Consider the following 21,995-nt stretch of genomic DNA (forward strand, 5'->3'; position numbering starts at 1 on the left):
AATATATATATATATATATATAATTTTTCTGTTACAAAATATCACATTCAAATCATAAAAAAACTAAAATCAAACTTCAAATGAATACACTGTAGCCGAAAAATGACACAACATAACACTGATACAGCAAATGGCAGGTGTTAAATTTCCAGTAAATTATTAGCATTTGAAGAGGTTTAGTAGGCATTTCATCAACAACAAGTAGAGAATCCTAACTCAGATATCCAACAGACTACTATGTTCATAGAGCATGCCTTAATATGAAATAAGGGATCGAGCTCGGAGCGTGTTTACCTAACGAGGATGAGCAGAGCAGCCACTCGGAGCAATTAATGTTTCGCCACGAAAGGGATTGTCAATCCCAATCTGATCAATATATGCAAACAGAAAATTAAAAAGAAGGCTGTTAGTTTCGACAAACGCCATTAACATTAAGGTCATGGTTCACTTAGATGTTATGAAACAGTACCAAAAGAAGGGACCGTATTGGCGAGGTCCAACGAGGATGTAAAGTGGTTTCCCGTCCAACCTGCATCGGCCCTGGGGATAAAGCTAAAATAAGAACATAATTCAAGCTCAAAATCGACAAAAATGTGTGGAAATGAGATATAAAGTGTGTCGAAAAAATTCCATAAAATTAACAAAGCTCCAATATATCACAGTAACTTTTGGCACTATTCATTATAACGTTTCAAAAACAATCACATCAAATTCTAGTTTTTAAAATATTCCCGAATATTTTCAAAACTCGAAAACTCCAAAAGCCTCTGTCTAAACAAAGGCAGCTTTCAACTTAGATGATGACAGATCACATTCAATTTATTTACTATGCAATTTCACGATTTATTGACAAAATACTATATGTTTCCTCTCGCAACAGAACACATCCAAATCCTGAGTAAATCACAGCAACCACACAACACATATAGAATGTTCCTTCAAATATGCATTCACATCGAGGGGCAAACTTAAAATGGAATTCTTGAAGTTACCTCTGCCTCGGGCAATCCAATAACACATGCACACTCGACAACCTCTGCTCCGTTGCGTTCTAATCAATATTAAATAATCACAGTTAAATGCATTTCGAAGGAACCAAACAAGCACTCACAGTTCACATACACAGCTCAAATTAATGTGTGTGTGCTAAAAAAGAAAAATTCAACTACATGAATGCACCTAAAAGCCTTATGGCTGCAGAAAGCGTCCCTCCCGTAGCAACCAAATCGTCAATGACCAATGCACGTTCCCCCCGTTCAACAGCACCGACGTGCATTTCTAGACAGTCCTTCCCGTACTCAAGCTCATACTCTTCAGAAATAACTTCACCTTCCACATTTGAACTCAAAATGATTCAAATACAGAGATAAAATTCCAAATTGTCAGCTAAGAACATGCCACATGAGGCTGTAATCTCGATTAGAAGGCCAAATTTTACCAGGAAGCTTTCTTGGTTTACGCAGAGGAACAAATTTGACACCGATTGCCAATGCAATTGCAGGAGCAAATATGAATCCTCTTGCTTCAATCCCTATAAATAGAATTTGATTAAATTTGATAAAGATTTCACCAACTATTCCACAATTCAAAGCTTTTAGTCAACCAAATTTGAGCAGAATTCCCAATTATTGGCACCTAAACCAAAATGGCAGCTTACTTTTCTTTTAGGACTTTTGACAAACACTTAATCAGGATGCAAATTGCAGAACAATACAACCTCCTATCAAATCAAGTAGGCAATAATTTCTGGATTTGCTAAAGTGGCTATATTTGGCACTTGTCATCAATCAGAAAATTATGATTTCCACATGAAAGTGTTTGCAATTACCAGAAATCGAGCAAAAAAAGCACATTACCAGCAACAACAGAAATGTCCATATCTTTGTATCTCTCTACAAATATATCGATAATGTCCTTGAACACCTTGTGCTTGGAGACGATTGCTGTTATATCCTGAAACATAATTCCTACAAGCAACAGATAATAAATAAATAAATAATAAAATTAACAGCAGAACTCCCCCAAATGTGTGCTCGCACATGCACACAATTACTTCAAGCACAGAAACATGAGCAGCAACAGAGAAAAAAAGTGAAAAATTAAAACTTAAAAATCAAAAGATGGAAGCTGCGACAGCTATTCAGCAGAGCGGATAATAAAATACAATAGAATACGATAACCTGGTATCGGAAAGTTGGGGACAACTCTAATGGCGTCAGAAATGCCCTTCAATCTAGGGTCATCCTTTAGCCCATTCTCTGCTGCAAACATCTTCAGGTTCTTCCTATTATTTTAACTCTGCTCCTGCTGTTTCTTCAGAGCACTTTTGTGTGTGTCTTCTTCTCTCAGAAAAAATTCGCGTGTGTGTGAGAGAGATGGTGAATGTATGGTATGGATGGTTGGAGCTCTCCACTGAGGAAGATCCATCAGCTCAGTGGTGCCATTATTTATTTATACACCAACTTTTTAAGCTAAGAAATTATATATATATATTTTATATATGCATACAGAGAGAAAGAGAACGATTTGATGTTTTTGTTTTTACTCAATATATTGGTGAATAATTATTTTTTCATTTTATTTTTTCGTACTTATAAAATAAAAATTTATTGTTTTTAATAAAAATAATAATAATATAAAGCTAAATTTTGATTTTGATTTGTATTTTAATTTAAATATAATTTTTGATCTAATATATATAGCAATAGTAAATAATACAATTATGGATGTGTTTTTTTAACCCAATTTTTTAAAATTTTATTATTTGAACTATGATATTTTTAAAAAAAAAATACTTTTTTTTTTTTGCAAAATATTCTATTAAATATTATTTAATATAAATCAAAACCAATTTTTTTTAAACTAAATCAAAAGAAACAAACCGTATATTTTTATTAAAAATATAAATAAATAATGTTAGATTTTAGTTTAAGCTAAAACGGAATAAACTTGTGTAATGCTCTTTTATCATTTCATTTTTTTTAATTCTCTTTCATCAATTTTTCTTCTTTTGTTCTATAATAAAAAATATTGCTTTAATATTTTTATTATAAAATAATTATATTTTTACACTTTTTTTTAAAATTAACAAATGAACATAAATTTTGATAATAATTGTTTTTTATAAAAATAATAAATAAACTAATTAATGGGCTAATAAAATATTATATTTAATATATTTTTATTTAAAAGGCTATATTAAAAAAAAAAGAAGCTTATTTTACAATTATTTATAATATAGTTTATTATTAATAATATTATCTAATTTTATTTTTACTTTTAAAACAACTCCTTATGTAAGTGATAATTTAGTAGTGTTAGTGAATTCTTAATTTTATTCGTTAAACATGATTTGTCTAATGTGAATAAGTAGATAGTTATTAGGTTTGTTCTTTCTACAATTTTTTTTTTTACATATTTTTTTAAAAATATTAATACACTGTAAATATTTATTATTTTTATATTTTATATACAATTTTTTATACATTAATTAAAATAATAATAATAAAAATTATTTCTAACAATCTCGCTGAACAAACATGCTCTATGTTGTTTGAGTTTATGTTTAAAAGCACTAAATAAAATATTTATATTTTTATATTAATATTAAAGTTCAATTCTTTAAAACTATCTAGATAAATTTTCGGTCAATTCTAATAATGTATAAACTAGATTTTGCAAAGCAAACTACATTAAATAACTATATATAATTTAAATCATTCATATTTTTAATTTTAACAAATAGTATGAGGTATTATTTGTATCAAATATATAGATAACTATCAAATGTTTGGTAAGATTTTATTTGATTTAATTTTGACTATTTGATTATCCCATTCTATGATTTCAGTATTATAGAAAATACACTATATTGCTATTAGTATTATTGCTTCATTGTTATTTGTTAAATGCACATGTTTTTCTTTTCTATTATTTTATACTCCCTCCGTCCCAGAAAATATGGGACTATTACTGTAGATACGGAAATTTAGGTAAGTAATTAAGAAGTGTATTAGTAAAAATAATTATTATTTAGTAAAAATAATTGTAAATTAAGATTAAGATAAGTAAATAGTTTAATTAAAATTTAAAAAATTATAAAATTTAAAATGCGATTAAAGTTCATAATTATATTTTCAAAAATAGAAATGACAGTTATGTGGGACAGACGAAAATAGAAAATAAGGACAAATAATGTGGGAAGGAGGGAGTATATCTTATCAATCATCTTATATCTCTTTGCTATTTGGCAATATTTTATAAATATTTCCATTCATTAAATAATAATAATCACTATAATAATAATAATTACTCCATCCGTGACACGAGAATTTATAAGAAATATGATTATTAAATATTTTCTCTGTCCCACGTACCATGTTCATATTGCCGTTTTTGTCCGTCCCACATTTCATGTCACTTTTATTTTTTGAAAAATGATTACACATTTTAATTTTATTTTAAACTTTTAAATTTTTCTTTAAATTTTAATTAAACTAATTAGTTATGTTAATCTTAATTTATAATTATTTATATTATAAGATAATTATTTTTACTAATACATTCTTAATTATCTACTAATTACACCCCTCCTAAAATACCGTATCTACAGTGTAGCAGACACGGTATGTGGGAAGGAGGGAGTATATATTAGTAAAATTAACTAAAATATAATTATAGATTAACATTAAAAATAAGATAACTAATTAATCTAATAAAAATTAAAACAATTATAAATTATAAAAATTTAAATTTTAAAATATGATTAAAAGATAAAATACTTAAAAAAAATATAACGTAATATGTGGAACATGCGAAAATAAAAAGTGTGACGAACATAAATGAAAAGTGTAACATAAATATGTGAGACGGACATAACAATATAAATATATGTTGCTTGTATATCCATTTTTTTGAATAACTATTATTATTATTATTACTTACTTACTCAAAATTTTAATGTTCTTATTTTTAAACAAAGCCACCATAAATCTTTAAAATATTAATTTCAATTACTGATTTACAAACACTATACATGATGTTTTATAAATACAAATAGTCATATATGATATTTTTTAAAAAAAAAAAAACAAATTTATTATTACTAAATAGTATCAAATTTTTTCCACACACACTCTCACATATATATATATATATATATAAACATAACATTACCTAATCCAAACCTTAAATTCACCACCATTGTGGTTTTGAATTATTTCAAATATTTTATTATTATTATTTGTTTATGGACAACTCAAAAACTAAATAAATATTTTTTATTAAAAAAATAAGAATAATATAATAATATTACCCTAGAAAAATAGATAATAAAATAATGAGAAATAATGCTATTAATTTAACAAATAATTGAGGAAATAATGTCAAGAAATAAAATAAAATAAAAAAATTCGTCCATAAATTTATTACCATTAATTTAACAAACAAGAATCAAATTATTTATATTTTTTCTAAGTACACATTATTTTTTAATAGTTTTAATAAATATCATATAATATTCCATTTTACTTGTTATATATCTCATTTAATATTAAACTATATATTGTTATATATTAATCTTTGTATATATAAAAAAAACATATATAGATGTTATCGAACTGATGAAATATCTTTTATTTAATGATTAATCAACTTACATTTAATTATAAATTATTAATGTAATAAAATGAGGATAATATAAAGAGAGAAAATAGAGCTTGCATAAAATAGTCAACTTTATAGTGATAATAACAAAAATTAATAAGAAGTCAATAATGTCTCAAATCATAGGGCCCTCGGTGGCACAAAGGTACAACACTATTTAAACGCACGCTTGGTTGTACCATCAGCCCATCATCATTTGGTTCTGTTTTATTTTTATTTATTTATTTATTTTTTCATATTTTTACTATTTGGGGTTTTTCAATCAAATTCTATACTTTCTATTTTGTCCGCTTTAATAAATAATTAAAAATATATTAGAAAAAATAATTATTATATAATAAGAATAATTATATATTAAAATTAAAATAACTGATTAGTATAATTAAAATTAAAAAAATATATATAAACTAAATTTTTTAAAATAAAATTAAAGTGTATAATTCTTTAAAAGAAAATGACAAAATAAATGAAATGGACGAAAATGAAAATATGGACATGAGATGTGGGACGGATGGAGTACTATTTTTCTGTTTACAAAACATTTAATTGTATATTATTTTAATACAAAACTAAAATTAATTTTTTTTCAAACTCATAAAAAAAACCATACCCAAGATTATTGTTTATATATGATTCGACCTAGTGTAACTTTGTTTTATTCAACCTACTTTGCAGGAACGCATTAATCAAGTAGTTGTTGCGGGTTTTCACGTCATAAAAATAAAATGGTGATAAACTTTATATCAATTTATCTAATAATAATAATAATAATAATAATAATAATAATTAATATAATTATTTATATATAAAAAAACCCCTATAGTATACATATGTAGCTATATCAAATGAATCGCCATGATATAATTAAAATCACACCAATTAATATTATCCAAATCCAAACCAAACAAATGATGACTTTGGCTAAAATAGTGTCTGTGTGACTGTCCCACACAAAGCATCGGATCAGATCTCTAATGAATAAAATGATTTAATCATAGACTTTTGTTTTGGTACACACACCTTTTCGTTGCACGTCAATTATTATCATTATTATTATTATAATTAATCAAAATTATTCGTAATTCGTTTATGTACTACTACCTCGTATTGGTACTAAAAAAAAAAGAGAAATTAATATTTTATATATGAATAGTTAATTTTATATTACAGATGTAATATTTAATTAATTAGAAAGTTAATTTTCAACATGGGATGTATTTTAGTTATGTATTTTAATTTAATTAATAGATGAATATACTGTTTTGTAAAAAAATATTTTATAGAAACATGAAAATTGTATAAAAGATACAAGAAAAAATAAATCAAAAGAAAACATAAACCATAATTGATTTTAATTTTTTTTTCAATTAATTTAGATAAAATAAATTATTCTCTATTGATAACTTGACAATATGAATGGAGAAGTACATAACATTTATAATTATTTCAACAAACAGTTTTTTTTCACAATTAATTTCATATAAATATTATAAAAATACAATATATATATATATAACCTCACACAATATTTCTAATAAATATGTATGTATAACATTACATAAATGTAATTAAATATATTAATTAAGTATGAACAAGTGACCAATTGAAATTTTTCTTTTAAAAGTATGTCCAAATTACATGGGAGGGGATCTTTGCCCCCTCCTCCCCGCTCCTTGTACAAAATAATGTATATAGACTATGTGTATGTATATAGTATATGGATACATACATACATATATATTTAATTTGTTGTCTCAATATATTTAAATGAATTGATTTTTTATGTATGGTATAAAAAATTGAATTGATAATATAAAAAAATTAATAATAATTTTATGTTGAATTATTGATTTTTCACAAATGAATGATATACATATTAGATTAATGTATGTATATTTGTATTTTTCTAATAATATTTATAGAAAATTCTTTAGTTACAAATAATAAGTGAATAAACTAATTATATGTATTAAGTAGTTTGTATTTTTGGGTTGTTTTTACAAGGAGTACTTACAATATTTTATTTCAAATATATTAAATTTCTTATACATAATTAAAATATTATATTGACATTATTTATTAGATAATATAATAATATTTAAATTTAATTTTTTACTATTTAAAATTCAATTCCAAACAAATATAGTAAATCCTAACAAATAAACCCTAGCACCAATTATAAACGTGGATCAGGTTATGGGCCGGGCGGCCGTGACCCGGACTTTATTCGGGTTAGTCCCATACAAATGAAGCCCATATCTGTAAGGCGGTCACAGACCGCCTTTGCAGAAAGGCCCACAGTATAAATACGATGTCGTAAGAGACAATCGCCCAAATGCTCACTCACTACTTCAATCGGAGGGGAGAGGTCGAAAACTCATGCTCGAACCCGCTGCTTTCCAAAACCCTGATTCATTTCTAGCGATTTCAAGGGTATCTTGTCAGATGCTGTACTTCTTTGCGAAGTGAGTTCATTTTGGTGGAGTTGTAGGTAGATAAAATCATGTATAATAACGGGCAAGAGATGTGGAGCGACGGTATTAGTAATCCGGCGCCGCCGGGGACGAGTGTGGGTGGAGCGATGCCGCCTGTTATGGCGCCGCCTGGAACTAGTGGAGCTCAACCGGTTGCGCCTCCTCAGCCGCCAGTTCATCCGTCTTACACTGTTGTGCCGACTGAGTCGCAGCTTGATGAGCGTGCGAGGAAGTGGATGCAGCTGAACACGAAGAGATATAGTGATAAGCGGAAGTTTGGATTTGTTGAGGCGCAGAAGGAGGATATGCCTCCTGAACATGTTAGAAAAATTATTAGGTTAGTGTTACTTGGTTTGATTGCACCCTTTTATTCTAGGGTTTCCTGCTTATTGAATACTTAAATCTGGTCCTATATACTTCAGTTACTTCTTCCGCTGTTCATACTTGATTCAGTGTAGTTTTTGCGAGGAACTGGTAATAGCTCATTGAAATGGGATATCTGCGAGCTATTTTAATCCACACATGATATTATGTATAGTTGTTTTCTTCCATATATTAATGACGAACATTGTGGCACTGCAATTGGTTTTTCTTGGGATTTTGTCTCGAGTATTCTAGTCGAACAGTTTCTGGACTGCATGATACTTCTTGAACCTAGATAATATATTCTTTGCCCTTTCCCTAAGATTTACAAGTGAGTTGCGATATTTGCACAAGATTGTTATCTTGCTCTATTTGATTAGGGCATCCTTCGGATAGAGCCCTTCGATGTTCATCTTGCTAATTCTTTCCACAAACTGCATGCTGGAATTGTTTCTTGAAATCTCAGGTTAGATGCCTTTTTGGCAATGGGCCATTTCCTTGGAAGTTAGGTTAATAACTCATTGTTAGGTGGTGCTGTTCTCAAGTTCTCTATAATAAATCAATCAGAGATGTTTATTGTGTATTTTTATTGGGTGAACCTGGGTTCCTGCTATATGGCTGTTTGATGTTTGATTATTGTTTTGGGTTATTATGAAAGTAGTATGTTTGATGACTCTGCTGCATAAATGGCGGGGCATTTATTTATTTGCATCGCTGTTGGCACCTATCCAAAACTTCAATGTGGGACACTTTACAGATACACAGTCTAATATTTTTCCATGTTTTTCTTGAATTGACTGAAATTGAACTTAAAATTTTTTTGCAGGGACCATGGTGACATGTCATCAAAGAAATTTAGGCATGACAAGCGTGTATATTTGGGAGCTCTTAAATTTGTACCCCATGCTGTATACAAACTTTTGGAGAATATGCCCATGCCTTGGGAACAGGTATTTGTAAATTCTAAAGTAGTGGCAGTCCCTTCTGAAAATTGCCTTTTAGTAGGTGATCTTTTTAATTATGATCGTATTAAAATTATTTTAATTTCGTGTTCTTAGGTCCGTGAAGTGAAGATCCTTTATCATATTACTGGGGCTATCACATTTGTTAATGAGATTCCATGGGTTGTTGAACCAATTTACTTAGCACAGGTATGATGTTTTCTACAGTGCACGTCAAATTCAGTTCTTTACCAACTACCTTTCTGTGATTTTCTTATTGTGATATCCAACCTGGTGCTTCTAATGATTCTGTATTGTTTGGCATCTAATTATTTTGATTTGTCAGTGGGGTACTATGTGGATTATGATGCGGAGAGAAAAGAGGGATAGAAGACATTTCAAGAGAATGCGTTTTCCACCTTTTGATGATGAAGAGCCTCCCTTGGATTATGCTGACAATCTTCTAGACGTAGATCCTTTGGAGCCAATTCAGTTGGAAATGGATGAGGAAGAAGATTCAGCTGTTTATACTTGGTTCTACGACCATAAACCTCTTGTTAAGACGAAACTTATTAATGGACCCAGTTACCGGAAATGGCATCTCTCGCTTCCAATCATGGCAACCCTGCACCGACTTGCTGGACAGTTACTCTCGGATTTAATTGATCGCAATTATTTTTACCTTTTCGACATGGAATCGTTTTTCACAGCCAAAGCATTAAACATGTGCATACCTGGTATGATCATTTTTTATTTTCTGATGAGCATTATACCGTTTGGTCTGTCAGTATATGATTGTGTATGTACATGTGATGGTTATGCGCTTGATCTATGTTCTTAGCTTCTTTCTTTGTCAATTCTATTACACCCTTTTCAATTGTTTATTGTCTGTAAGCTATGTAGTTGATTTCATACTACTACTATAATATAAGAATCTATATGGTAAATTGTTTCTTTGTATATTATTCTTCTGCAGGTGGTCCCAAGTTTGAGCCATTGTATCGTGATATGGAGAAAGGAGATGAGGACTGGAATGAATTTAATGACATTAACAAGCTTATCATCCGATCGCCTTTGAGGACAGAGTACAGGATTGCCTTTCCCCATCTTTATAATAATAGGCCTAGGAAAGTAAAGCTCAGTATCTATCACACTCCAATGGTGATGTACATAAAAACTGAGGATCCTGATTTGCCTGCATTCTACTATGATCCTCTAATTCACCCGATAACAAGTACAAATAAAGATAGGCGAGATAAAAAAATTCATGAAGACGAAGATGATGATGATTTTGTTTTGCCTGAGGGAGTTGAACCTCTGCTTACAGATGTTCCAATTTATACTGACACTACCGCTGCTGGGATTTCACTACTGTTTGCCCCACGGCCCTTTAGCATGCGTTCTGGTCGGACAAGACGAGCTGAAGATATACCTCTCGTGTCCGAGTGGTACAAAGAACACTGGTAAGAAAGGCTTTTAATGAGATCTGTTTTACAAAGTAATTGCATTTCCTTCAATGCCTTTAAGTGCTTGATCTTTTCCTTTTTTGTTCTCTTGGCAGTCCTCCATCATATCCTGTCAAAGTTCGTGTCAGTTATCAGAAGCTATTGAAGTGCTTTGTGTTGAATGAGCTGCATCATCGACCGCCAAAGGCTCAGAAGAAGAAGCATTTATTTAGGTCTCTTCAAGCTACCAAATTTTTCCAGACGACCGAACTTGATTGGGCTGAAGCAGGTCTCCAGGTTTGCAAGCAAGGGTACAATATGCTGAACCTGCTGATCCATAGGAAAAATTTGAACTACCTCCATCTTGATTACAATTTCAATTTGAAGCCTGTGAAGACTCTTACTACTAAGGAACGAAAAAAGTCACGGTTTGGTAACGCCTTTCATCTTTGTCGTGAGATTCTGCGTTTGACAAAGCTTGTTGTTGATGCAAATATCCAGTTCCGTTTGGGAAATGTCGACGCATTCCAGTTGGCTGATGGGTTGCAATACATTTTTTCACATGTGGGTCAGTTAACGGGTATGTACCGTTACAAATACAGACTCATGCGGCAGATTCGGATGTGCAAAGACTTGAAACATTTAATTTATTACCGCTTTAATACTGGGCCTGTTGGGAAAGGTCCTGGATGTGGTTTCTGGGCACCTATGTGGAGGGTGTGGTTGTTTTTCCTTCGTGGCATAGTTCCTCTTTTAGAAAGGTGGTTGGGGAATTTGCTTGCTAGACAATTTGAAGGAAGACACTCAAAAGGAGTGGCTAAAACTGTGACTAAGCAACGTGTTGAAAGCCACTTTGATTTGGAGCTTCGAGCTGCTGTTATGCATGATGTGCTTGATGCCATGCCAGGCAAGAGTCCTGCCATATCTGTCTTTCCTTTGTTCTCGCTTTATGTGTTGTGGTGGTCCATTTTTGTTTGTTAATTTTGCTAACTTTGGCCTTTCTATTGCAGAGGGTATTAAGGCAAATAAAGCAAGAACTATCCTTCAACATTTGAGTGAAGCATGGCGATGCTGGAAAGCAAATATTCCATGGAAGGTTTTACATCTGTTTTCCCCTTGTTCTTTGGAATGGTTTGATGCTAGATCTTAATGCTGCTTTCTCTTTGTATGGTGGCTGACATTGTGCTGCATGTTGTTTTTAAGGTACCTGGTTTGCCTGTTCCCATTGAGAACATGATACTTCGTTATGTCAAGTCAAAAGCTGATTGGTGGACAAATGTTGCACATTATAACCGTGAGCGTATTAGAAGGGGAGCAACTGTTGATAAGACTGTTTGCCGTAAGAATCTCGGAAGACTGACCCGACTTTGGTTGAAGGCAGAACAGGTGTGTACCTCCACACTGTATGCTTTGCAAATGTGATTAAAATATGGAAGCCTATATTTAATGTTTTCTTATCTTCTTTTACAGGAGCGCCAGCACAACTACTTGAAAGATGGTCCTTATGTCACCCCAGAAGAGGCTGTGGCCATATATACGACAACTGTGCATTGGCTGGAGTCAAGAAAATTCTCTCCAATTCCTTTTCCTCCTTTGTCTTACAAACATGATACGAAGCTCCTCATTCTTGCCCTGGAGAGATTGAAAGAGTCATACAGTGTAGCTGTTAGGTTAAATCAACAACAGAGAGAAGAGTTGGGGTTGATTGAGCAAGCTTATGATAACCCACATGAAGCTTTGTCACGTATTAAGCGTCATTTGCTTACTCAGCGTGCCTTCAAAGAGGTAAAATGGTAGTGACTACTTCTTTCTTGCAATTTCATAGATGTCGAAATGATTCGGTTATCCACATCATTATTCATTACACTGGTAGACATTTTTCAGTTATGTACTGATTTATTTGTTTATTTATATGAAGCTAAATATCAAGTGTATTGCAGGTTGGAATTGAATTCATGGACTTATATAGCTATTTGATTCCTGTTTATGAGATTGAACCCCTGGAGAAAATCACTGATGCATATCTAGACCAATATCTTTGGTATGAGGGTGATAAAAGGCACCTTTTCCCCAATTGGATAAAGCCAGCAGATTCAGAACCACCACCACTATTGGTCTATAAATGGTGCCAGGGCATAAACAACTTACAAGGCATATGGGACACTAGTGATGGCCAATGTGTTGTGATGCTTCAAACTAAATTTGAGAAGTTCTTTGAAAAGATTGATTTAACCATGCTCAACAGGTAGATAAAATCCAAGAACTTTCACGCTCTTTTGAGCTATAGCTGGTTTTTAGGACTAACTTTATATCATGTATGTGCAGGCTTCTCCGTTTGGTTCTTGACCATAACATAGCTGATTATGTCACTGCAAAGAATAATGTTGTTCTATCCTACAAGGACATGAGCCACACAAACTCCTATGGACTCATACGTGGTCTTCAGTTTGCATCATTTGTTGTTCAATACTATGGGCTTGTCCTGGATCTTCTCCTCCTTGGTCTGACTCGAGCTAGTGAGATAGCTGGTCCACCACAGATGCCTAATGAGTTTATTACATATCATGATACCAGAGTTGAAACACGACACCCAATCCGTTTGTACTCTCGATACATAGACAAGGTGCATATATTGTTCCGGTTCACTCATGAGGAGGCTCGTGACCTTATCCAGCGGTATCTTACAGAGCATCCAGATCCAAACAATGAAAATATGGTCGGTTACAACAATAAGAAGTGCTGGCCACGGGATGCTAGAATGCGGCTCATGAAGCATGATGGTATGCTTATTTATTGTTTTAATCCTTTAATTTGTTGGATGCATCAATTTATTTGCACGTCCGGGGATTTTCGGGGTTCTGATGACTACAACTTGTGCGGAATATTTTTTAGTTAATCTTGGTCGAAGTGTCTTCTGGGATATGAAGAATCGGCTTCCAAGAAGTATTACAACCCTTGAATGGGAGAACAGCTTTGTCTCCGTCTACAGCAAAGATAATCCAAACTTGCTGTTTAGCATGTATGTGTAACATCTCCCTGGTTATATGATTTTGTTACCTATTTAATAAATGTAATAATTAACCCTATAATGATAAGCTGCTTTTTGGTCATAGGTGTGGTTTTGAGGTGCGCATCTTGCCCAAGATAAGAATGACGCAGGAGGCTTTCAGCAACACAAGAGACGGAGTTTGGAATCTCCAAAATGAACAAACAAAAGAAAGGACTGCAGTTGCTTTCTTGCGTGTTGATGATGAACACATGAAAGTGTTTGAGAACCGAGTAAGACAGATTCTCATGTCCTCAGGTTCCACAACATTTACTAAGATTGTCAACAAGTGGAATACAGCTCTTATAGGTAATTGAGTGTTTGAAATTGTATTAATCTTCTAATCCTCACTTTCATTCTCTTGGTGTTAAGCTTTCTTGCTGGTAATTTCCTGCTGAAAAAATTTGTTTAATTGCTGCAGGCCTCATGACATATTTCCGAGAAGCAACTGTGCACACGCAAGAATTATTGGATTTGCTTGTTAAATGTGAAAATAAAATACAAACTCGAATTAAAATTGGGTTGAATTCCAAGATGCCTAGCAGGTAATGTACTTTATTTGTTTCTCTGTATTTATTATAATATTTACATTTCTGTACTTAAAAAAATATTTGTGTGGTGTCAGGTTCCCACCTGTCATCTTCTATACACCCAAGGAAATTGGAGGACTTGGTATGCTGTCGATGGGTCACATTTTGATTCCCCAGAGTGACCTTAGGTACAGTAAACAGACTGATGTTGGTGTAACTCACTTTAGGAGCGGAATGAGTCATGAAGAGGACCAGTTGATTCCCAATTTGTATCGATACATTCAGGTATGTTGAATCATATCTTGCTCTACCATCTTTTAATCAAGTTATTAAACTGATCCCTTCTGACCCTCTGATTTGGCTTTGGCAGCCTTGGGAGAGTGAGTTCATAGATTCTCAGCGTGTCTGGGCTGAGTATGCATTAAAAAGACAGGAAGCCCAGGCCCAGAATAGGCGACTAACCCTTGAGGATTTGGAGGTGTGTTTGACATTTAGTTCTCATTATCCATGCCTTTATCTTATATGTCTGGAGTCTCTCTTAAGTCTGCTTATTACTATGATCCATGCATTTTTCTGATATTCAGGATTCATGGGATCGTGGTATACCACGTATTAACACACTCTTTCAGAAAGACCGTCACACCCTTGCATATGACAAAGGGTGGCGTGTAAGAACAGATTTCAAGCAGTATCAAGTACTAAAACAAAATCCATTCTGGTGGACACACCAAAGACATGATGGAAAGCTTTGGAACTTGAATAATTATCGAACTGATGTTATTCAAGCTCTTGGAGGTGTTGAAGGAATTCTGGAGCATACATTGTTCAAAGGAACATAGTAAGTTCGCCTATTCATCTGTATGCTTAGTGCTCTTCATTCCTTCCTATTTTTTTACTGTTTCTATAATCTAGTATCCTTGGTTTGGATGAACTGTCTGAGCTCTGTCTTTTATGCTTAACTATTTTCTTTTAGTTTAACGGTTTCTAGTTTTTGGTCATGGAATATGGACTTGTTAATGCCTTGTTTGTATTTCTTCTATCTTTGATCTTGTGAAGACTGGATATTTACCTCAACTTGCTGGATTTTTGTTTTATTTTCATCCTTTTGTTTTATTCCACCTGCAAGATACTCATGAAGTTAATGACTGTGAATGTTTCCTAATGGAAGTTACTATTACTGTCCGGCTTTGCAGCTTCCCAACATGGGAGGGTCTTTTCTGGGAGAAGGCTTCTGGTTTTGAGGAGTCTATGAAGTATAAGAAGCTGACTAATGCCCAAAGATCTGGGCTCAATCAAATACCGAACCGAAGGTTCACCCTTTGGTGGTCACCCACTATAAACAGAGCAAATGTGTATGTGGGTTTCCAAGTGCAACTGGATCTCACTGGAATTTTCATGCATGGGAAGATACCAACTTTGAAGATATCTCTGATTCAGATCTTCCGTGCTCACTTGTGGCAAAAAATACACGAAAGTGTGGTGATGGATCTTTGCCAGGTTTTGGATCAGGAGCTTGATGCTCTGGAAATTGAGACTGTTCAGAAGGAAACCATTCACCCTAGAAAGAGTTACAAAATGAACAGCTCATGTGCCGACATTCTACTTTTTGCTGCCCATAGATGGCCCATGTCAAAGCCCAGTCTTGTGGCAGAGTCGAAAGATGTGTTTGACCAGAAAGCTAGTAATAAGTATTGGATTGATGTGCAGCTTCGTTGGGGTGATTATGACTCCCATGATATTGAGCGGTATACCAGGGCCAAGTTTATGGATTACACAACAGATAATATGTCCATATATCCATCTCCAACTGGTAATTTGGTTCCTTAATTTTTTATGGTAAATCTAAATGGGCAAGTTCATGTTATGTTAACACGATAACTATCCTTGCAGGGGTTATGATTGGAATTGATCTTGCATATAATTTGCATTCAGCCTTTGGAAATTGGTTCCCTGGGTCAAAGCCATTACTTGCTCAGGCTATGAATAAGATCATGAAGGTAAAATGCATTGAATAATTTTTTTGTTTTTAAACTATGATTGATATGCTGTTTGATCTCTTTCTTGGTTAAATTGAGAAGAGAGAGAGAGAGTAATGTGTTTTTGTGTTGTGCAGTCAAATCCGGCATTGTATGTTTTAAGAGAGCGAATAAGGAAAGGGCTGCAATTGTATTCTTCTGAACCTACAGAGCCGTATTTATCATCTCAGAACTACGGGGAGATATTCAGCAATCAGATAATTTGGTTTGTTGATGACACAAATGTGTATCGAGTCACAATACACAAGACTTTTGAGGGAAACTTGACAACTAAACCAATCAATGGCGCTATTTTTATATTCAACCCAAGGACTGGTCAGCTTTTCCTGAAGGTTGTTCCATCACCTTTTTAATTTGGATTCTCTTTCTCCATATTTTGATGTTCACTCATGACATTTGTTCCTATTTTTCTAAATCTGCAGGTGATTCACACTAGTGTGTGGGCTGGGCAAAAACGTCTTGGTCAGCTGGCCAAGTGGAAAACTGCTGAAGAAGTTGCTGCTCTTGTCCGATCATTGCCTGTGGAAGAACAACCAAAGCAGATCATTGTGACACGGAAGGGAATGTTGGATCCCCTTGAGGTTCACTTGCTTGATTTCCCAAATATTGTGATAAAAGGGAGTGAGCTGCAGTTGCCTTTCCAAGCTTGTTTGAAGATCGAGAAATTCGGTGATCTAATACTGAAGGCCACGGAACCTCAAATGGTCCTCTTCAACATATATGATGATTGGTTAAAGAGTATCTCATCCTACACTGCCTTCTCCAGGCTTATATTGATTTTGCGAGCGCTTCATGTAAACAATGAGAAGGCAAAAATGTTGCTGAAACCTGACAAGACTGTTGTCACTGAGCCCCATCATATCTGGCCCTCTTTATCAGACGAACAATGGATGAAGGTTAGTGATTTTATATTAATATCTGGTGCAAGGTTACAGAAAATTGCAGCGAACTTTTCTGTGCATACTGCATTTAGTAAGCAATGCATTTCTTAGATGTACATCCTCTCTTGATGCAGGTTGAAGTTGCCCTCAGAGATCTGATTCTTTCTGATTATGCCAAGAAGAATAATGTGAACACATCTGCGCTTACACAATCTGAGATCCGTGATATTATTCTGGGAGCTGAGATTACTCCGCCTTCACAACAGCGACAACAAATTGCTGAGATTGAGAAACAGGTCAGCACTCCTGTCGTATTTACCATTTATTTGTCTCAGTTTTCTTTCTTTGCTTATCTAGTGCTAATCTATGTTTTCTTTTCTAGGCCAAGGAGGCTAGCCAGCTCACAGCTGTCACCACAAGAACCACAAATGTGCACGGAGAGGAATTAATTGTTACCACCACAAGTCCTTACGAACAGGCTGCATTTGGATCTAAGACCGACTGGCGAGTGAGAGCTATCTCGGCGACCAATCTATATCTCAGGGTGAATCATATATATGTGAACTCAGAAGACATTAAGGTACTTACTAAAATTTTCATGGTGCCACCCGTGTTGTATGTCTCCAAAGATTTCGCTGATAATACATGTCCTGCTGGACTAATTATTTGTGCAGGAAACGGGGTATACTTACATCATGCCTAAGAATATTTTGAAGAAGTTCATATGCATAGCCGACCTGCGCACACAAATTGCTGGATACATTTACGGTGTAAGTCCTCCGGACAATCCCCAAGTGAAGGAGATCCGATGTATTGCTATGCCACCGCAATGGGGTACTCACCAGCAGGTGCATCTCCCATCAGCACTTCCCGAGCACGAATTCCTGAACGACTTGGAGCCTTTAGGATGGATGCACACACAGCCAAACGAGCTTCCTCAGCTGTCTCCTCAGGTCAGTCAGCATTCAACTCTTTTATGCCCCTGTTTTCCATCATATTGCCTAATCCCTACATTTTCTGAAATATACATAAAATAGGATCTTGCTGCCCATGCCCGAGTCTTGTCCAACAACAAACAATGGGATGGAGAGAAATGCATAATTCTGACTTGCAGTTTCACTCCTGGTTCATGCTCTTTGACTGCCTACAAGTTGACCCCATCAGGATACGAATGGGGGAAGAGCAATACCGACGCTGCCAACAATCCCCACGGCTACCTGCCAACGTACTACGAAAAAGTCCAAATGCTCTTGAGCGACCGGTTCCTTGGTTTCTACATGGTAAGTGAATATTTTCCTTCGACTTTGAACTTAACTACCTTTTTTGTCGCCATTGCCTGCGTTTTATATAATGCTTGATTCTCGAATCTGCAGACACCCGATAACGGTCCTTGGAATTACAATTTCATGGGAGTGAAGCACACTGTAGGTATGAAATTCGGCATGAAGCTTGGCACGCCCCGTGAATACTACCACGAGGATCATCGGCCCACTCATTTCTTGGAATTCAGCAACTTGGAGGAAGGCGAAACAGCTGAGGGTGACAGGGAAGACACCTTCACGTAATTGGCTTTTTTTACTATCTTCCTTCAAACGACACATACCTATATATATATATATATTATATTGCTTAAATGCAAGCATATGATATGTCTTGTACTCAAAGTATATGCTTTTGTATCCATTTCACTTTCCCTTTTATGTACAATTTTGTAGTGTGCTATAACTGCTAAGTATCCTACATTCGTGATTTTAACATGTCATCAGTTCAGTAGTGATGGACACGTGTCCAACCCGGCCCCCTAATCCCCCAATTTAGCATTTGACTTGAATGAACGTTGTCCTCTTTTCAGGTTCTAATTTAATGACCTTATTTAATGGACGTGTACCAACGACCAACCTTAGCCTGTAGGCGGAGGCGCAGAATAATGAGTAAAAGTAAAAAACGTGTTTTTAAAAAAAGCCGAGTATTTTGACTACTGCGCTTTCCAAAATGCGACTTTCCATACAAAATCAACCAAGGTTATTCAATGTGCGTGTGTGGATGTCTATATATACCGTACTGTACTCCCGTCCATTTCTCGTGTGTTTGGTCGATCTGAGCTTCGGCGATCGTTGCTGTGCGTCCGCTCTCTTGTAACCGGGCGCAGCCGTCCGATTTCTCTCGTGGCAGCAATGGTCGTGGCCGCCCCGCGCCGCCGTTCTCCTCCGAGCAGAAAATCTGCTGCGCTACGCGCTATGGACGTCAATCCTGCACCGGCGTCCTTCCGCCGCGGATTAGCCAACGCGCATTTTCTCAAATGGAGCGCTTCCGACGTAATCGGCATCGCGCGGAACCACAAGGTGATGTGCGCTTTTGCCGCCTCTCTTTTTTTCTTCATGGCGGTTGAATACACTCTCAGCATGGTTCCGTCGACGGCTCCGCCGTTCGATCTCGGATTCGCTGCTACCGCGATGCTCAACCGCTTTCTAGCCGCTAGGCCTGATTTAAATAACGTTCTGGCTGGGCTTAATACGGTATGCATTTACATTGCTAATTGCATGCCTGTGTATTATGAATGTTCATGCAATTTTAACCTCCGAACGAGATCCGTCCTTTAAACCTACAAAACCTAATTTCAACATTCCGCTCTGAGGAGAAATTAATATTTATTTACATATTCCTATGCATTGAGACTTGAGAGCAATCCACGGCGTTAGTATTGAGATGTATCTCTGTATAAAACCGCGGTTTGTGGTTACACAGGTCTTTGTGGGAATGCAAACAGGGTATATTCTGTGGTCTTGGCTAATTGAGGGGCGATCCAGAGCTACCATTGCAGCACTCTTCATGTTCACATGTAGAGGAATCCTTGGATATGCTACACAGCTTCCATTACCTGAGGTCCTCAACGAATCCATCATCTGTGTTTACATTTTCTGTACATGCATAAATGTGTGTATATATATATATCGTTGAAGTAACTGATTGCTAAACATTGAAGATAATACAATAAATTTGTATACTACAAATATCTTATTTTTCAACTAGAGGTCGTAGTCCTCGTTCATTCAATTTAGTGTCAGATCTATCTTTATTCTTCACATGTCTCTTCTCATTACAAAACAGATGCTTCACCTGTTAGTTTCAATAAGAGTACCACAAGCATGGGATTGAGATAAAAATCAGATTATTGATGGCTTGATGCATTACAAAATGGTGAATTCTATGTTGTTTCAAATTGAAAACTAGCTTTGTTGTTGTGGTGGCAGGGGTACTTGGGGTCAGGTGTGGATTTCCCAGTGGGGAATGCATCGTTTTTCCTGTTCTATTCCGGGCATGTTGCTGCAGCAGTTATTGCCTCACTGGACATGAAACGTGTGCAGAGATGGGAATTGGCATACTTATTTGACTTGCTAAATGTTTTGCAAGTGATGAGGCTGCTAGCAACAAGAGGGCACTACACAATCGACTTGGCAGTAGGGTTGGGGGCTGGAATTCTGTTCGACTCCCTTGCAGGCAAGTATTTAAAGTTAAGATATGATATCAAATAATTACACACACACACACACACACACACGGCCTTCTCCACACTCATCTTGCTAGTTCACAACTAACATATTGCATCAGTTATATATATATATATACACACACACACACACCATACAAGAATGCCTGTTGTAGGAAAAAGAATGAACCTTTTTGCGGTTCTTCCAAGTCTTGATAATTTCTTGAAGTTGTGAGTTTGGTTTATATATAATCAAGCTATGTAATATGATATTTATATACACACGCACAAATATATATAGTAGTAAGAGTTGTGCTTTTTTTCATTAAATTAACTTCGGTGTTTTGATGTTAGATTTGGTACAGCAAACTTATTCCAGTCATAATTAACTTTCCTTGGATCATTTTACGTAGTTATGTTTACTGTTTTGAAGAAATATCACAGCACATCCTATTGACAAAAGCATAATAACACTATAGGTTTCGCCATAAGTTTTGTAGTACTTTTAAGTCTCTTTGGCACTGGAAAAAATATACTTTAGATAAGAGTTTTGGAGCATAGGAGAAATAAAAAGTTTTGGTATTTGATGTAATATTTTTTTAAAAATAATTAATTAATAATGTCAACTAGAATAATGTGTACGTAAATAGAACTATTTTTTATTCAATTAGCATAAAATATTTATCATATATTTTGTTTCATTCCTTGGCTAGTCAACTTGCTGATGTGTATAACTGTGCATGTGCTATCTAATTCACTAATAAGATAGATGATGGTTTTGATACCTCGTAGTATTATTTACGTTAGAGAATTGGAAAAATGAAAATCACAAAATTTAATATGAATACCCAAATTAAACTCAAAATTGAATTCTAGAAAATTAAAATGATAACTATACAATAAAAAATAATACATGTTTATTTTAAGGGATGAGACTAATAATTTCAGGATTAGTTTGAAGATTATTCTTCGCACCAAGACATTTTTACGGGGTAACAAGGCATTTATTTACTTGGTTATTATTTTTAATTTTCTATTATTAAACTTTCACAATTTTTATAAAAATATAGGAGTAATATTTTATTTAACAAACATGATATCCAAATCATAATTCAACCAAAAAGTTAA

The 21,995-nt window shown here is 34.3% G+C and overlaps 3 protein-coding genes across 5 annotated transcripts; 2 read left to right on the plus strand and 1 right to left on the minus strand.

Annotated features, from left to right (window-relative positions):
• Nucleotides 1-46: 46 nt before the first annotated feature.
• LOC127240631 (adenine phosphoribosyltransferase 5-like) lies at nucleotides 47-2,442 on the minus strand. 2 transcript variants are annotated; one of them, XM_051259423.1, is made up of 7 exons: nucleotides 2,181-2,442; nucleotides 1,857-1,967; nucleotides 1,439-1,531; nucleotides 1,180-1,329; nucleotides 993-1,051; nucleotides 470-540; nucleotides 47-366 (listed from the first exon to the last, which is right to left on the minus strand). In XM_051259423.1, coding segments are annotated over exons 1-7 (576 nt in total). In that variant the 5' UTR covers nucleotides 2,272-2,442; the 3' UTR covers nucleotides 47-365. The 2 variants fall into 2 exon arrangements, with proteins under 2 accessions (XP_051115380.1, XP_051115371.1); XM_051259414.1 differs by having other exon boundaries at nucleotides 470-552.
• Nucleotides 2,443-7,999: 5,557 nt separating this feature from the next.
• LOC127240716 (pre-mRNA-processing-splicing factor 8A) lies at nucleotides 8,000-19,157 on the plus strand. The gene is made up of 26 exons (XM_051259539.1): nucleotides 8,000-8,475; nucleotides 9,328-9,451; nucleotides 9,560-9,652; nucleotides 9,789-10,179; nucleotides 10,419-10,905; nucleotides 11,004-11,794; nucleotides 11,898-11,983; nucleotides 12,091-12,273; nucleotides 12,358-12,672; nucleotides 12,828-13,132; nucleotides 13,213-13,667; nucleotides 13,780-13,906; nucleotides 14,001-14,242; nucleotides 14,355-14,478; nucleotides 14,559-14,748; nucleotides 14,834-14,941; nucleotides 15,048-15,301; nucleotides 15,657-16,273; nucleotides 16,354-16,460; nucleotides 16,577-16,831; nucleotides 16,922-17,395; nucleotides 17,515-17,676; nucleotides 17,763-17,960; nucleotides 18,055-18,333; nucleotides 18,418-18,660; nucleotides 18,754-19,157. Exons 1-26 carry the CDS (start codon nucleotides 8,168-8,170, stop codon nucleotides 18,943-18,945), a joined length of 7,110 nt encoding a protein of 2,369 aa, XP_051115496.1. The 5' UTR covers nucleotides 8,000-8,167; the 3' UTR covers nucleotides 18,946-19,157.
• A 108-nt stretch (nucleotides 19,158-19,265) lies between these two features.
• On the plus strand, nucleotides 19,266-21,220 carry LOC127240725 (phosphatidylcholine:diacylglycerol cholinephosphotransferase 1-like). Of its 2 annotated transcripts, none has more exons than XM_051259550.1 (3): nucleotides 19,266-19,896; nucleotides 20,126-20,263; nucleotides 20,632-21,220. In XM_051259550.1, the coding sequence occupies exons 1-3, from the start codon at nucleotides 19,555-19,557 to the stop codon at nucleotides 20,911-20,913; spliced, it is 762 nt and encodes a 253-aa protein (XP_051115507.1). In that variant the 5' UTR covers nucleotides 19,266-19,554; the 3' UTR covers nucleotides 20,914-21,220. The 2 variants fall into 2 exon arrangements, with proteins under 2 accessions (XP_051115507.1, XP_051115516.1); XM_051259559.1 differs by having other exon boundaries at nucleotides 19,266-19,722.
• The last annotated feature ends 775 nt before the right edge of the window (nucleotides 21,221-21,995 follow it).

This window comes from Andrographis paniculata, unplaced genomic scaffold (genome assembly GCF_009805555.1).
Source record: "Andrographis paniculata isolate CXL003 unplaced genomic scaffold, ASM980555v1 Contig18END, whole genome shotgun sequence".
Lineage (NCBI taxonomy): Eukaryota > Viridiplantae > Streptophyta > Magnoliopsida > Lamiales > Acanthaceae > Andrographis > Andrographis paniculata.

Coding starts and splice junctions, on each gene's coding strand:
- LOC127240631 (XM_051259414.1), bottom strand. CDS start 2,271: ATGTTTGCAGCAGAGAATGGGCTAAAGGATGACCCTAGATTGAAGGGC. Junction 1,968..2,180: donor CCCCAACTTTCCGATACCAG/GTTATCGTATTC, acceptor TGTTGCTTGTAG/GAATTATGTTTCAGGATATA. Junction 1,052..1,179: donor TGCAGCCATAAGGCTTTTAG/GTGCATTCATGT, acceptor AATATTGATTAG/AACGCAACGGAGCAGAGGTT.
- LOC127240716 (XM_051259539.1), top strand. CDS start 8,168: ATGTATAATAACGGGCAAGAGATGTGGAGCGACGGTATTAGTAATCCG. Junction 10,180..10,418: donor ATTAAACATGTGCATACCTG/GTATGATCATTT, acceptor ATTCTTCTGCAG/GTGGTCCCAAGTTTGAGCCA. Junction 14,942..15,047: donor TAACCCTTGAGGATTTGGAG/GTGTGTTTGACA, acceptor TCTGATATTCAG/GATTCATGGGATCGTGGTAT.
- LOC127240725 (XM_051259550.1), top strand. CDS start 19,555: ATGGTCGTGGCCGCCCCGCGCCGCCGTTCTCCTCCGAGCAGAAAATCT. Junction 19,897..20,125: donor TTCTGGCTGGGCTTAATACG/GTATGCATTTAC, acceptor GTGGTTACACAG/GTCTTTGTGGGAATGCAAAC. Junction 20,264..20,631: donor CACAGCTTCCATTACCTGAG/GTCCTCAACGAA, acceptor TTGTGGTGGCAG/GGGTACTTGGGGTCAGGTGT.